General features: G+C 56.3%; 1 protein-coding gene across 1 annotated transcript in view; it reads left to right on the top strand.

Moving 5' to 3' along the window:
* RASSF5 (Ras association domain family member 5) overlaps positions 1-13,314 on the top strand; it is a 67,761-nt gene extending 54,447 nt beyond the window's left edge. The window contains exons 3-6 of the mRNA XM_055333803.1: positions 6,939-7,049; positions 8,444-8,741; positions 9,203-9,318; positions 10,889-13,314. Of these exons, the coding sequence (XP_055189778.1) occupies positions 6,939-7,049; positions 8,444-8,741; positions 9,203-9,318; positions 10,889-11,041 (678 nt within the window). The 3' untranslated portion in view covers positions 11,042-13,314. The remainder of the gene's footprint in view (positions 1-6,938; positions 7,050-8,443; positions 8,742-9,202; positions 9,319-10,888) is intronic.
* Positions 13,315-15,989: the final 2,675 nt, after the last annotated feature.

Raw genomic sequence — 15,989 nt, 5'->3', positions numbered from 1 at the left:
GGAGATGGCCACGGGCCGGGAGATTTCATTCGCGACGCCCAGGAGATGGCGGGGGCGGGGGGGGGGGGGACACGGGGCTCTGGATCCTAAAGGGCAGGCGCAGACTGCTGCCGGGGCCGGGCCGAGAGCAGGTCCTACTGGGACACAGCCACGCTCCCCCGCCGCTGCGCTGTGCTAGGCCGCGGAGCTGCGGAGCTGCCACCGAGATAGGGCCAGCAAAGCCCCAGATGCTTATTACCTGGCCCTTGACAGAACAAGTTTGCCAAGGGACGCCCGGGTGGCTCAGCGGTTGAGCGTCTGCCTTCGGCCCAGGACGTGATCCTGGAGCCCCGGGATCGAGTCCCGCATCGGGCTCCCGCACAGAGCCCGCTTCTCCCTCTGCCTGTGTCTCTGCCTCTCTGTCTGCGTCTCTCACGAATAAATAAATAAAATCTTTAAAAAAAGAGAAAGAAAGTTTGCTGCCCACTGGTATAGAGGAACGAACGGACTCTGAGGCCTGGTGGCCAATCCTGAGTAAGCGCTCAAGGAAAGTGAGAAATGGGATTGGCCCGTGGGGGTAGGGATGGTTATTACCTGGGATGGTAGTAACAGTATGTGCCTTTGGGTGGTTGATAATTTCCAGAATGTTTTGGCACGCATGACCTCGTTGGGTCTCACCCCTGCGTGAATCCTACTAGGCAACCAAGGATTTGTAGTTCAGATTGACGGATGAGACCGAGAACAGAGACTGAGGCTTGAGGTTATCGGATTTCCTCAAGATCACTTAGTGATGGGGGTCAGAACCCAAACAAGCTTATGTTCATCCCGCAGGCATTTCCTGAGCCTCTACTTGTTCCAAGCTGCAGCGAGGCTCTGGGGTGCCAGAGCGCCAGGTGCAGGTGCTTTTCTCACGGAACTCAGTCTACCCTGAAATCCAAGTCTCACTGCACTGTAATTCCTAGGAAAACCTGAGATCTTTCCCCTGCCCCCCTGTAGGCAATGGGGAGCCATTGAAGGTTCTTGAGCAAGTATGTGTTGTCTGCTTCATCCTTGGTGCCACTGGGCATAAGAAGAAATAGAAGTATGCTATAAGTCATTAAAATTCACTCTGGTTGGGGGATCCCTGGGTGGCGCAGCGGTTTAGCACCTGCCTTTGGCCCAGGGCGCGATCCTGGAGAACCGGGATCGAGTCCCACGTCGGGCTCCCTGCAGGGAGCCTGTTTCTCCCTCTGCCTGTGTCTCTGCCTCTCTCTCTCTCTGTGTGACTATCATAAATAAGTAAAAATTAAAAAATTAAATAAATAAATAAAATTCACTCTGCTTGGGAAGACAGCTCATGATAGTCTACTTGGAGGTTGCTATAGGTAGATGCATGTTTAAGTGCCAGACAGTGCTAGCTTTAGACATGTGTTAGCTTTAACCTTGCTGGGGCTCAGTTTCCTCATCTGTGAAATGGGCATTCACATGAATGTGTGGCGAGGATGGCATGAACGGACCCATGCTAACGAGCAGGACGGTGCCTGGCACAAAGGTAGCCAGCACATAATAACAGGGATCACCATCACCATCATTCAGGGCAGGAGAAGCCAGAGAGGGCTGGACAGAGTGAAGGACCTCAGGTGGCCAGGTGGCAGCCATATGATGAAGGAAGAAGAGGCTGAGAAGTTTCAGAAGAAGGAGAGTAAAATGTTTAGCAAAGGTTTGTGTGGTTCAGGTGGAAAGAGAATGGGCACGGAGGTGTCTGACATATCAGAGTGTATCGCTTGATTCTCCTCAACGTACTCCTCACCCTGAGGCTCCCCGCACCGCTGGGGCTTTCAAGGGCTACCCTGTGTCTACCGGGGGATACTAGAAGCCACAGGACTCATTCAGAGCCTCTTCTTCCCCCGTGACCAAAATTAGGACATGTGTCATTGATTAGAACACAGAATTTTTTTTTAAAGATTTTTTTTATTTATTCATGATAGACATAGAAAGAGAGAGAGGGGGGCAGAGACACAGGTGGAAGGAGAAGCAGGCTCCATGCCGGGAGCCTGACGTGGGACTCGGTCCCAGGGCTCCAGGATCACACCCTGGGCCAAAGGCAGGCACTAAACTGCTGAGCCACCCAGGGATCCCCTAGAACACAGAATTTACCCATGTTTGGGTTTCTTCTTAAAACCAAATAAAGTGAGATTCAACAGGGGGTAAATCTGCTCTGAGATAGGCCCCAAAATATGAGGGATGAGCCTCTTAATTTTGTTGTTAAGGATATATATTTTTTAAATTAATGAATTGAGAGAGAGAGAGCATGAGTGGGGGTAGGGACAGAGACAGAGAGAATCTCAAGCAAGACTCTGAGCTGAGCACAGTACCCAACATGGGGCTCAACTCGGGGCTTGATCCCACGACCCTGAGGTTGACCTGAGCCGAAATCAGGAGTCAGATGCTTACCCAACTCAGCTACCCCAGGTACCCCAAGGATATTTTTAATAGAAAAGTTTGAGGCTCACTCTCAGGAGAGCCTCTGTTTGGACTCCCAGCACTAGCCTCTTCACGTGGCTGGACCCCAATACCCTTGAGCAGCTGAGAGGCAACACAGCCCTTGCCATGGCTCAGGGTATGGGAGCACAAACCTACTTTTCCCCAGTGCCCTGGAAGTGCCAGCTGTATTGGGAACAGCTAAACCATCTGCCACCAGCGCCAGGGGCTTAATCATAGCAGATGAATTCCATGACAGATGCACCGAGATGCACAAACCCCCTCCGAGAGACACCTCACAGGCCATTGCCGGTATTTTGTGAAATCCTAACAGAGTGAGTTCCCCATTCTGTCTCCATCTTGGGCCACCCCAGGAGACAAAACTCTATCTGCCCGGTCTCTTGCTTTGTATCCATGGGTGGAAACAAATCTTTCACTTTGAGGACTTGAAAATCTGACGGAGGGATCCCTGGGTGGCGCAGCGGTTTGGCGCCTGCCTTTGGCCCAGGGCGCGATCCTGGAGACCCGGGATCGAATCCCACGTCGGGCTCCCGGTGCATGGAGCCTGCTTCTCCCTCTGCCTGTGTCTCTGCCTCTCTCTCTCTCACTGTGTGCCTGTCATAAATAAATAAAAATTAAAAAAAAAAAAAAAGAAAATCTGACGGGTGAATACAAATTGAGGCCTTTGCCTTACGCTGTGAAGATCACCATATTACTGCTCTTGTTCACACAGCAGATACTTGCGTCTTAGGTACACCTTGGGGTAGAGAATATCTGTGGGTGCCAGACCATTAATTCTGCTGCTGGATGGGGACCCTTGGCATCTGGAATTTCCTGCAAGGGGTCTATATCTGTTCTTCTCAAACACTGCTGCCCGTTAGAATGGCCTGGACGTTTATATAAAAAAAAAAAAAAAAAAAAAAAAGAATGCCTATGCCTAGGCCGTACGCCAGACTGTAAATCAGGATCTCCAGGATGGAGCCCAAGCAGTGTTTCTAAGAGATTCCTCTACATGAGTCCGTGTGTAGCCAAGTTTAAGAACCACTGGCCTAGGGGATCCCTCGGTGGCGCAGCGGTTTGGCGCCTGCCTTTGGCCCAGGGCGCGATCCTGGAGACCCGGGATCGAATCCCACATCAGGCTCCCGGTGCATGGAGCCTGCTTCTCCCTCTGCCTGTGTCTCTGCCTCTCTCTCTCTCTCTGTAGACTATCATAAATAAATAAAAATTAAAAAAAAATTATAAAAAAAAAAGAACCACTGGCCTAGATTCCGTACCACCCCTGGGCGGGCAGAGGATTAGTAGGCTCTCGTGACTGTGGCTCGCTGGCGGATCCGCTGGCCTACTTTGGCAGGTGATTCATTCAGTCTGTGGGTCAGATCTTGTCTGCCTGTTGTGGTGTGGGCAGCAGCCATGCCAGCCCTGGGTGCTGACATTCCAGGCTGTGGGACTCCACGTGTTGGCCTCACGGGCGCCTGGCATTCCCAGATGGGTGGTGAGATCAGGATAGCTGCCTTGTGCGTCAGTTCTGGAAGGGGTGGCCGAGGAAGCTTGCGTCACTTCCCTAGGTTTGTGGTGGGCAGGGGAGGGCGGGGGATGGATGGGTTATCTGCTGAAGGAAGGGGAACAGGAAGAAGAAACCTTTCGTCACGGCAGCTCTGACTCTTGCTATATACAGACCCGGGCCTGGAATAACTGACTTTTGAAAGCCATGACCCAGCTGCCTTTTCTTCCAGGGAAATGGCTGTGGCTCACTTGGAAACTATGAGAGGAGATCTTCCAGAAGCTCCTAGAGTTTCCTTTCTCTCATTTAACTCTTTTTTTGTAGACGAATAGGAGAAAGCTGTAAACTTCCGGGGAGAGGCGAGCCTGTGTGCTTGAGCTGGATAGAGTGGAGCACGGGAGAGTGACCAGGTGACTGGTCTTTCTGCCTGGAAGCTCCCAGGGGTGAGCTGTGGCCAGGCACGTCTGGTCCCACGGAAACGCACCCGGTTGTGTGGAGGGTTGGGAGGGTTTCCGGGGAAGTAGGTGTCTCGGGGAACTCTGTGGGGATGGCCGAGGGCGGAGGAGCTCCATTTGAGGATCCCTGGATTAAGGAATCGCCAGTGGGTAGAGATGCTCTCTGAGGGTCACATCAGTTGCTGCCTACCTCAAGCAAACAGGAGCACACCCTGGGGCGTGCTTCTCCTTGGGTGGTCTTGGATGGGATCGAGGTCCAGTTGCACGAGCGGCCACGTAGGTCCAGGGTGGGTCCTGCGTCCTGGCAGCTGCGTCCCACTTGAGAGATCAGAAAAGTCTCCCCTTGGCATCTTTGCGGGTGACGTGGTGCCCCTGGGGCCTGAGTCCTCTGGGGCCGAGCCCACTGATCAGATACACCCTGGACGAGTGTTTCACAGGCCTTGGTCTGGCGGCTGCACACCTCAGCCCCGAGGCGTGGGATTTCAGTGATCACGACGGCGCGGCGGCAGGGCCGTGCTAGAATGGCCGTGGGGCGCATCGAGAAGGACGTGGGCTCCAGACGTGGATGGCCCCGGTCCGGGCCCTGCTTAGATGCTTACTGGCAGTGGGACCACGAGTGTGTTCCTTAACCCCTCTAGGCCTCAGCCTGTAATCTGTGAAACGGGAGCGACGTGGGTGGTACGTGGGAGGGGGAATGTGAAAGGATCCAGCGCCGGTACCGGCAGGATCCCCGCGGAAGAGGACAGGGGCTTGCGGGCAGGCCAGGGAGGCTGCTGTGATGGAAAGGGGCGTCGGCCCATCTCCATGGCCGGGTGGGGGGCGGCCGCAGAGCCTGACGTGGCATCTGCTCTGCGGGGTTGGAAAGTGGGAGGGGGAAGTGCCAGCGCCCTGCCGGGGGTGCCCTATGTCCACAGCCTGCTGGAGGGAGGCCTGCTGGGGCAGGCTCCGGCGGGGGCGCCTGTGGTGCTGCCATGACGCGAGGCCGCGCAGGCCCCGGCCAGGCCACAGCCCTGCAGGGAGAACACGGGCCCTTCGCCCCTCGGGTCTGTTTGCTCGTGTGCCCCAGGAGAGTCCTGACCCGCCCGCCCCGAGCCTGGCGGATTTCTAAAATCAGGGGAGTTCTGGGTGGGTTTTTCCCAACCTGTTTGTTTCCCCAAACTGCGGCCCCGCCTCCTGGCCCTACACGGACAGCCTGAGGGCCGAACCGGGAAGGGGGGGTGGAGAGGTGGAGACAAATGCGGGAAAGTGGTTGAGGGACAGGGTGGCTCAGGTCCCCGGGTTCGCCCCACAGCGGGGGACCTTCGGCCCCCATCTCCTGCCTCAGCGTCCTTCCCCTTCCCCTTCCCTGGGCCGGGCGGGCGGGGGGCAGCAGGCCGAGCCCCGGGATTTCCCGTAGGTCTGCGCCCACGGACTTAGGGCTTTAGGCGAGTTGCTGAGCTCCGCTGAGCCTGAGTCGTCTCACCTGAAAACGTCGGTAATAAGGTCCATGTCACAGAGTTTTGGTTCGTGAGGATTAAGAGACGGGGTGGGGAATGCCTGCGGCTCAGGGTGTGATCCCGGGGTCCTGGGATCGAGTCCCGCGTCGGGCTCCCTGCGTGGAGCCTGCTTCTCCCTCTGCCCGTGTCTCTGCCTCTCTCTCGCTCTGTGTCTCTCATGAATAAATAAAACTTTTTAAAAAATTTAAAAGACTGGGCCTGCCAAGTTCTCGGCACAGAGGTTCGTTGTCCCCACGACCCCGGGGAGGAGGCGGATTCTCTCAATTATTGTAGAAGGACAGCGCCCTGTCCCGATTGACAAATATATATAGTTGACCCCTGTCAACTCGGGGGTCGGAGCCGCTGACCCCCCCCCCACCCGCACACAGTCAATAATCTGAGTATAACTCCTGGCAACCGTCCCCCAAACTTAACTGACCCTCGAGACCTTACTGATGACACGGACAGTCCGTTGACACAGGTTTGCGTATCACCTGTGCCATTCGCTGCATCCTTACCCTAAAGGCGGCCAGGGGGGAGAGACTGTTATTAAGAAACCCCAAAGGAAGAGCGCCCGGGGGCCGTGGGTTGAGCGTCTGAGGCTTGACCTCGGCTCAGGTCAGGACCTGGGTGGGGGATCAGCCCGCCGGCCCGGCCGTCCAGTCTCCACAAGGCCGACCCTGCCTCAGTTTCTCTGCACCTCACCGCAGCATCTAAATGCAATTTTCCCCCGTGACCCTCGGTAAGCAAATGCTGTTTTGCTGATTCACCAAATGTGTAGCCACTGCCCCTGTGCTGGACACGTTCATGTTAGTCTCAGGCAAGCCTGAGCGGGGCCTGTCCCCATCCCGGGGGGCCAGCGTGGGGACCCCCGTGCCTTGCCGGCCCGGGGCACCCCCGCGATTCCACCTCTGCGGGTTCCCAGCCTGAGCCCAGGAAATCAGTTTTCACCCCGCGGGGCGGGTGCTCCCCTCTTCTGGGTCAGGGGCTTCTCTGGGAGGGCGAGGCCCTCCCCTTTCTCATCCAGAGAAGCCCGCACACCCGCTCTCCCTTCCGTGTCTGTTCCAGAACGTCTGTAAAGTGGCGGAGGAGCCGCAGCGCCCGCCCTCACTGCAGGAGCTCAGGCAGAGGATCGACAGCTACAACAGCCGCGAGGCCAACTGCCTGGGCATGAAGCTGGTGCGCACCCCCCGCCCCCGCCCCGGCCCCGGCCCCTGGGTGCCGGGCCTGCCCCCCCCCGCCCCATCCCCCCTGGGTGCCGGGCCTGCCCCACCCCGCCCCATACCCCCTGGGTGCCGGGCCTGCCCCCCCCCCCGCCCCATCCCCCCTGGGTGCCGGGCCTGCCCCCCCTGCCCCCGCCTCCTGGGTGCCGGGCCTGCCCACCCCGCCCCATACCCCCGGGTGCCGGGCCTGCCCCCCCTGCCCCATCCCCCCTGGGTGACGGGCCTGCCCCCCCACCCCTTCCCCCCCGCCCCGCCCCCCCTGGGTGCCGGGCCTGCCCCCCGCCCACCCCCTCCCCCCCCACCCCTCCCCCCGACCCCCCTGGGTGCCGGGCCTGCCCCCCCCACCCCTTCCCCCCCTCCCCGCCTCCCCGGGTGCCGGGCCTGCCCCCCCTGCCCCATCTCCCCTGGGTGCCGGGCCTGCCCCCCCCCGCCCCATCCCCTTGGGTGCCAGGCCTGCCCTCCCCCTGCCCCCCCCCCCGCGGCCCCGTCCCCCTGGGTGCTCTGCCGGCCCCGGGTGCCGCGCTGCCCCTCTGGGCCCCTCCGGCCCTTCCTCCGGCCGCGGGCCTGCGCGGGCTGGGCGCCTGGGCGGGGGGGGGGGTTCCGGGGGCGCCGCAGGGAAGCAGGACGCGCCCTCGAGGGAGACCCCATCAGGCGCCGGCCCTTCCCCCTCCGCTCGGGGAAACAGTTCCTTAAATTCCCGGGGAACAGGGTAAAACAGACACGTGGCGCCCCTGTCGGAGCCGTGGCGGGCCTCGGTGCCTGGTGTTGCGCGGCGGCAGGGGGGCTCAGCTCGCAGCCGCGTCCTCCCCCTCCCCCTCCCCCCCCCCCCCCCCCCCCCGTGGCTGCCCTCCTGGGGCGGTGCGTGGGGAGCCTGCCCCCTGCTGGCGGATCTCGGGGACCTCCCGGGCTTGGGAGGCAGGAGGAGATGCAGGGGGCTGGTTCTTCGAGGACCTCATTACGGAGCCTTCCTGCTCCTCCCTGGGCTCGAGGGCAAACTGGGAGGCCTTGCACACGCTGCGCCCTGGGGGTGAGGGCAGGCAGCCTGAGCCCGGGAAGGAAAGCCACAGCAGCTCCCCATCCTCTCTGGCTGCTGCCTTCTCCCGGCCCAGCGCGGGGCGGCTGGGGGGGGCGGTGTCCCTTCTGCAGCACCCCCAGATCAGCAGAGACAGTAAGGAACTCGGGGAGACAGGAGGGGGGCGGACTGGGATGGCACAGCTATTGGGAAAGGCCTCTGCAACACCCCTTCCCGGCACCCCCTGGCCCCCCGACCTGGGGCAGTGGCCCAGCGTGGCAGGTGGGATCATGCAAGGTAGACCTGAGCTGACCCACGGGGCATCCCCTGCTCCGCAGAGTGAAGACGGCACCTACACAGGTTTCATCAAAGTGCATTTGAAACTTCGGCGGCCGGTGACCGTGCCCGCAGGGATCCGGCCCCAGTCCATCTATGATGCCATCAAGGAAGTGAACCTGGCGGCCACCACCGACAAGCGGACGTCCTTCTACCTTCCGCTCGATGCCATCAAGCAGCTGCACATCAGCAGCACCACCACAGTCAGCGAGGTCATCCAGGGGCTGCTCAAGAAGTTCATGGTTGTGGACAATCCCCAGAAGTTTGCACTTTTTAAGCGGATACACAAGGACGGGCAAGGTATGAGAGGGCGAGCCCCCCGTGAGAAACCACCTGTCCCACTAGAGCCCTGCCACACCCGGCTGGGGGGACTGGGCTTTCCCTGGACGCCACCGGCCAGCCACGTGGAAGGGCCACACTGGCACCCCGAGCAGAGAGCTTGACGGGAGCTCAGGCTTGCTCTCCGTGCTTTTCATTTTATATATGACGGCCGGGACACCATGCCCTGGGCTCTCACTTCCTGACCCGTGGAGTGGGAGAGAAGCCGCCCACATCCTCTCTTGCGGGCGTGATGTGGATGGAAACACGCTTCAAACTCTTTTGAGTAGACAGCGAGGATAAAAGGTCAGGTTCATTTCATTAGGTTGAAAGGATGGCGACTTGCGGTCATGACCACCCCACGTCTGCTTTTCCGGGCCTGTCCCACCATCCCGGCCCCTCTCTTCCAACATGAGCCTCCAGCTCCCTCTCTTGGTTTGCAGTGCTCTTCCAGAAACTTTCTGTAGCTGATTGCCCTCTCTACCTGCGCTTGCTTGCTGGGCCTGACAATGACGTCCTCAGCTTCGTGCTCAAGGAGAACGAAACTGGAGAAGTGGAGGTAGGTCTGGGCCCTGGTGCTTGTGGCACGAACCAGTCCTCGGGGCGCCCTGGGCAGGTGCAGGCGGCTGTTGTCCTCACCCCCAGTGTTGGCGGGGGCCGTGCAGCGGCGATGGAGGCAGCTGGGAATATGGCCTGGGAGAGTCAGTCGAGCCCGGGTAAGGGCTGGGCCTTGGAGGTTTAGTGTCTGAAGCCAGGACAGTAAGTGTCCTGGGGGAGCAAGTCAGGGCCAGTGTCTGGCAAGGCCGATGCAGAGAAAAGATTTCGTGTGCTTTCCTCCTGACACCCAGGGCGGAGGGGAACCGAGAAACGCCTGTGTCCAGGCCCAGGGGGGTTTTGCTCCAGGACGGCCTGAGGCGCAGCACGCTTGGGTTCTGGGCTCCGCTGGATGTAGAGGTTCTTGAGCCACTTGTCTTTTCCTTCTTCCTGGTTCTTAAAAACTGGCCTCCTTCCTCAGAGGGGAGCGAAGAGTCCAGCCTGGCCGCACAAAGTTGCGTGGAATCAGGGGGGTGATCTCCGTGGCCGGGGATACTTGTGAGTTGGGAGTCAAGACAGTCGAGGGCAGCGTGTGTCACGCTGTGTTCGCTGGAAGCCTAGGGTTTGGGGCACTGAGGGGATGAGGGCAGGTTTGGGCTCCGTCCCTTCTCCCCACTTCAGTCAGGCAGCTCTGCTTCCATCTGATTTATACATTGGAACGCAGAAGGTTTTGTCTGAAAAAGGTGCCCTGTGAAAACGTTTGATCACTGCTGGCCCGTGCAAAGCTCATGGGCCTGGGAGTTCAGAGATCGGGCTCGAATTCTCGAGCTGCCACAGGCTCTGTACCGTAGCTGTGCTGCCTTCCCTCTGCGGACGCCAGTCTTCTCAGTTACGCAACGTGGGGCTTAAACCAGATAAACCTCAATATTCTTTTGTGCTCAGAAGAGCTCAGGAGTCAAAACCCCTGACTCCGCACGGTGGTGGGCTCTGCTCCTGGGTCAGCCTGAGAGGCGTCAGACTTGCCTGCTGTCCTGAGAGACCAGGTCCCACTGGGGCAGACCTGGGCCAGCCGGGCTCTCCAGAGCTTTCCAGGTTCTGTGATCCCATTTTCTGCTCTGCCAGCTAAGGGAGGCGGGGACCCTAATTCTGTGGCAGATGAGCAAACGGGACAGAAGGGTGCAGTGCAGTGGTGTGCTCAAGGTCATGCGCTGGAGCTGGGCTGAAACCCGGTGTCTGGAGGCCTGTTAACGGCCTGTCGCTTGGCACCCCGAAGCAGCCAGCGAGCCAGCCAGCCGGGGCCCCGGCACCTCCAGCACCACTGTCCAGACCGCAGCCGCCAGAGAAAATAGAAGATCATTGACTCTCCGGATCAAACACCGCTCATGGGCTGGTACCTCTGGGTCATGAGATGTCAGGATTTGAAATGTGGTTGCTGCTCAATGCAGGAAACCCAAGCTTTATCCGCGGCACTTGCCTGTTGGGTAGCAGACCCCGTGTCAACCATGGGCAGGTGGAGGTGGCGGGGCCCCTCACGTCGTGCGGCTTCTGACCAGTCTCCTGTCCTGTCTCTCCCCCGTCTTCCTTGTGCCTCGCAGTGGGATGCCTTCTCCATCCCCGAGCTCCAGAACTTCCTAACAATCCTGGAAAAGGAGGAGCAGGACAAAATCCAGCAAGTGCAGAAGAAGTACGACAAGTTTAGGCAGAAACTGGAGGAGGCCTTAAGAGAGTCCCAGGGCAAACCTGGCTAACCGGTCCTGCTTCCTCTTCTCCTGGTGCCCGCGGTTTTATTTTTATTATTAATTATTATTTTGCAACAGACACTTTGTCTCAGGACCCCTCTGGCGGGTGCCTCTATGCCCACCCGGCAGTTCCAGATGTGGCACGAAATCTCTGAGGGACACGTGTGCGTGCGGGCCGGGCCCTGCCTGCCACACGCTGCCAAGGAGCGGGATCGGGGCGGGGTGGAAAGAAGAGCGCGGGGCCTGGGCAACCTGGGAGCCCTTCATAAGCCAACCAGCTGCCTCTCTCGTCACCAAACTGGAACCGTTCGCACCGGCCGGCAAAGGAAAGAAGAAAGGTTTTAGAGCTGTATGTTCTTTCTCCGCCTTTCATTCTTCTTCGGTTTCTCTTATTTGCCACCCATAGACCTTTATTTATGAGTCAAAAATTGTAGCATATTCCTTTAGTGGGTCTGAGCTATGCCCCGGAAAGCAGGATGATGCTCGTGAGAGCACTGTCCCTCACTGTCCCAAGGTGCCCGTTCATGCTCAAGGGAGGGTCCCAAAGCCACTGGACCCAGCTGCTCAGGTAGGGAGCACCAAAGCTGAGGGTGGCTCAGAGAATTCCAGAGAAGAGCTGCAGCCTGCCCTCACCTCATTGCTCGAGAGTCTGTGCCCATGTGAACCCAAAGGCATACAGATGTGTGCGTGTGATGCTTCATCACGTCTTTGTCAACAAGTGTTTGTTTTTAAGTTACAACTTGGAGTTTCATGTCGCCATCGTGTTTCCACCAAAGGGAAACGAGCCATTTACCATTTTCAATGTCTCCTGCTGGGTGTGGAAATCAGGCAGTTAGGCAGAGCCAGAAAGCTCCGCTGAGAAACGTGGCCACCTTGTCTTCAGCCTTCCCCCAGCTCGAGAGCCAGGGAGGGCCTGGCTGCCCTGCTCTCCTGCTTGGCCTTGGGCACTGCTTCTTCCTCCCACAGGGACTCTGGGGACTCCAGGTGCTGCCAGAGGAGCTGCCTTCATTACAGACGGGGGGACCTCCCAGCTCGGGACCTCCCAGCTCAGGCCAACCTGGAGTCCTTGGTGTTCTGAAGCTCGGCCAGCCCGTGGCACTGCGCGCAGGGAGCCTGTGGGCTGGCCTCCCGCTGACCTCAGTGCCTTTGTTTTCAGAGAGAAACAGGAGCAGGGCGCCCTTGCTTGACGCTCTGCTGCGCACTTGCTCCTGCCAGGAAGCGGACCATGGTGGTGTGGGAGGCAAGGCCGGGAGAGCCCTTCTTCCGCGAGTGGGGCAAGAGTCACAGACCTCCTTCCCATCTAAGGTCCTGAGCTTTTGACTCCCAATAAGTGACGTCAAACCACATGGAAAGGGTGATTAGATCCCCAGCCTACATCTGCATGGGCTCCTTGTTCAGGTGCAGACTTAAACTAGCCAAACAACTGAAGCAAGTAGCCGGGCCTAGAGGGAGGACTTTGAACTTTCGGAGCAGGGCCGGTTTTCCAGTCCAGCCTCTGAGACCTCAGTTCTTTGCTGTCCTCTGCCTCCCCAGGTCCTTCTTGGGTTGGTTGGGTTGAGCCCCGGCTTCATTGTATAACCTCAGAAGTCCCCTCCCTGACTCTTGCTGTGTGTCCACGCTGCCCCGATGGCAGAAGGAATGCTGACGCCACGTCATACAAACTGTGTGCAGTCTTCAGAGCTGCAAAAGCAGGACAAGCTCGCAGCTGAACAAGATTTTTTAGACCCCCTTAAAACCCTGCTTATCTGCCATCTCATGCTCAGCCTTCTTGCTTCCCTCCCTTAAAAACAGAAACAAAAAAACCTCTCACCCTGCTGTATATTAAAGGGAGCGGGTTGAGAGTCCGTTTTCCTTCCTGCTGCATGTCCTTAACATTAGTGGAAGGCACAGCTCCTGCTGCAGCCGCTGTGAATGCTGCTGAGATCCTCCCTCTGATGGGGGCGGCGATTTTATTTTTGAGAAGGAAAAAATAAGTCGTGTACATATATACATAAAGGCATATAGCTATATATAAAGAGATAGGGGTGTTTATGAAGCAAGGGAGTTACGGGAAAATTCTAACTTCATCTGAAGCACGGTTACACCCAGAACCTGAGGCCCGAGCCTCGGCAAACAGTCTGGATAAAGTATCCCTTCCCCCAGAGGTGGGTATCACTGCTGGTAGTGCCTTCTATCCTTGTGTTGCCCCTTGTGTGTACGTTGGTTTTGAGGGTATTTTCTTTTTAAATGTCTTTTCTTATCTGGGTTTTAAAAAAGATAATAAAAGCTTGTTGCAAAAATGATTCAGACTGGAGACATCTTCTTTGCCCTTCACCATGTCCTGGAAATGGGGAGCTGGGAGAGAGGGTGAGAACAGAGAAGACCACGTACTTCTGGGCACAGATTTTCTTTTGCCAGTGAACAGGAATGAAGGCTGCTGTTCCAATCTTGAGAACACAGTCCACGTGCATGGGCTGGCGGGTGCTGCCCTGGTGCCCGGCTGCTGTGCATCCCCACAGAGCAGGAGAGGAAAGGGGAGGTGTTCTAGGAGATCCCGAGTGAGAAGAGAGGAGGGGCTGGCTTCCTCGAGTTAGGGATGTTGAAGCATTAGGACAGACTACTGAGGTGGACGTGGAGTCTCCTATTTCTGGAATTCTTTAAAAATAAGGCAGATAGGATGCATCTCTGAGAGTTTCATATCATCTTCCCTCAAGGAGGAAGGCTAGATGAGGGGAGTAAAACAGTCCTTTCCCATCAGCATTATCTAATTCCCATCAGAGGAACAGCTCCATCATCACGAAAATAACCACATAAGGTTATTAAAGAAATTCCTGCCTGCCTCCCAGTAGCGACCGTACTTCATAAGCACTGAGGAAGGCCCTTTCGGGCCCCAGGGGATGCTCAGTGTGGCCAGCTCGCTCCCTACCTCCCTGGTGGAGAGAACATCCGATAGACATTCCTAAAAGTACCCGAGAATGGGGGGATATCTAACATTTGTTTGCCTAGACCTCCAAGAAAGTGGTCTTTTAACAACTCTGCCAAAACGCAGACGTGAACCGATTTCTGCTTTTCACTGAAACTCATTTGGTAACAGGATGGGATTAAGTTCAAAGTTAGGAATTTGACTTTGAAACAGACTGTTCGGTTTAGCACAGAGGAAAAAAAAAAAATCCATTCGACAGTCTAACCTTTCCCAGCCTTCTTACACGCCCCTAAGGTGTTCCCCAGGAGAAGGAAGTTGAGTCAGCACAAATGGGTCATTGTTACTGGAAAAACCACTGAAAGTACAGTTCCTGATAGCACGGTCATAGCAGAGCTGGTCATAGCAGAACTGTGCGCTAAACCACAGGCAGGAGTGGACATGGATTTTTAGGCCTACCCTCGCTGTTTACTGGCTTTGTGTCTGTAACAAGAGTTCAACACGGTGAGACACACCCTCTCTCAGCCTCCCATCCCATCAAGATTGTGCAAGGAAAGTCATGCTTGTGAGAGAGCCTGCTACTGCACTCACAGAAGGACCATATTCCATTACCACTGTATGTAACACAGTCCCTCAGATCAAACTGTCCAAAGGTTCTGTTGTCATAGAAGCTTGTTTGGATTGGGAATTTCAAAAAAAAAAAAAAAAAAAAAATCCTTTCCTCAGTTCCATAGGCTGATGCTGGCAGAGAGGATTAGTAAAATGGAAGAGTTTCCTTACAGTGAGTCACAAGTGACAAGGACCATTATTTCGGGTGTAATAACTGAAGGTAGGAGGCATCACACACACGTTCACACCCATCCCTTTCTTCCTTTCTAGCCCCAGACGGGTAATTTGTGAATATTGTGCAGATTCTCAAGTCTTTCTTATCTTGATTAAAAAGAGAGGAGTAAGAAAAAAAAGTAAATTGAACTCTAATTCTCCCTCTGCCTGTGTCCCTGCCTTTCTCTCTCTCTGTCTCTCATGAATAAATAAATAAAATCTTAAAACAAAAATAAAATCAAACAACTCTAGAAAAATTCAGTTCAGCTCTCACTCCTTCCTTCCGTACGAGGAGAGCTCTGGTCAGAGAAGTGACTTCCAGGAGCTGAGCAGGGACCAGAAGGGTGGTTCTGAACCTTTTTGGCAGTAAATGATCCTGCTGGGCATGTGGCAAAGGCAAGGGAATCTCCCTCAGAAAAATGAGCATACAGTCTTGTGTACCATTTCCGAGTTCACAGACCCTTTGAAGACCAACCGAAGACCTCTTCCATGAGCCCCGGGGTGAAGTCTGGGGCTAAAGAAAGCTTTTGTTGGGTAAGACTCTTTCCTGTCACAAAGCCACCATCTCGAAGCCGAATCACGATTTACCACTGCCAGCGGCAGCATGCCAGAGCTGCGGAAGAATCATCGTTGTAGGGTAGCCTGTGTGCTTTCACGATTTCTTATTTCTGTCCAGCTGAAATGTTGCTGCTATTTAGAGCCAAGCCTTTCTTCTTTGGCCTGGCTTGACAGCAGAGAACAGCTGAATGCTGCTTCTGTGTGACCAACTCTCTAGAGATGGAAGGGGACAATTTTAGGGCTAGGACTTTTTCAAAAAAATATTTTATTTATTTATTCATGAGAGATACACAGAAAGGCAGAGACACAGGCAGAGGGAGAAGCAGGCTCCATGCAGGGAGCCCGATGTGGGACTCGATCCTGGGACTCCAGGATCACGCCCTGAGCAGAAGGCAGGTGCTCAACCACTAGCCACCCAGGCGTCCCAGGGCTAGGAGGTTAATTAGGTGGTAGGAGCAGATGGGCAAGAGGTTGTGGACTATCTGCTAGAAGGGCTTTAAAAACAGGAAGGCCCTACCTACCCAGCCTTTAAAGCAGGAAAGGAACTAAAACCAGTGAAATCACATGAACAGAAAAGGCACTCCAGTACTGCCGCTTCTGTCGATGTAATCTGAGGTATGACGTGAAAATCTAGTACAAGATGCTAGCTAAGTGGAGGAAACAAGAGAGGAAATCAGA

Source organism: Nyctereutes procyonoides, unplaced genomic scaffold, assembly GCF_905146905.1.
Source record: "Nyctereutes procyonoides isolate TBG_1078 unplaced genomic scaffold, NYPRO_anot_genome, whole genome shotgun sequence".
In the NCBI taxonomy this organism is placed as follows: domain Eukaryota; kingdom Metazoa; phylum Chordata; class Mammalia; order Carnivora; family Canidae; genus Nyctereutes; species Nyctereutes procyonoides.
This window is presented reverse-complemented; position numbering and strand designations above follow the sequence as displayed.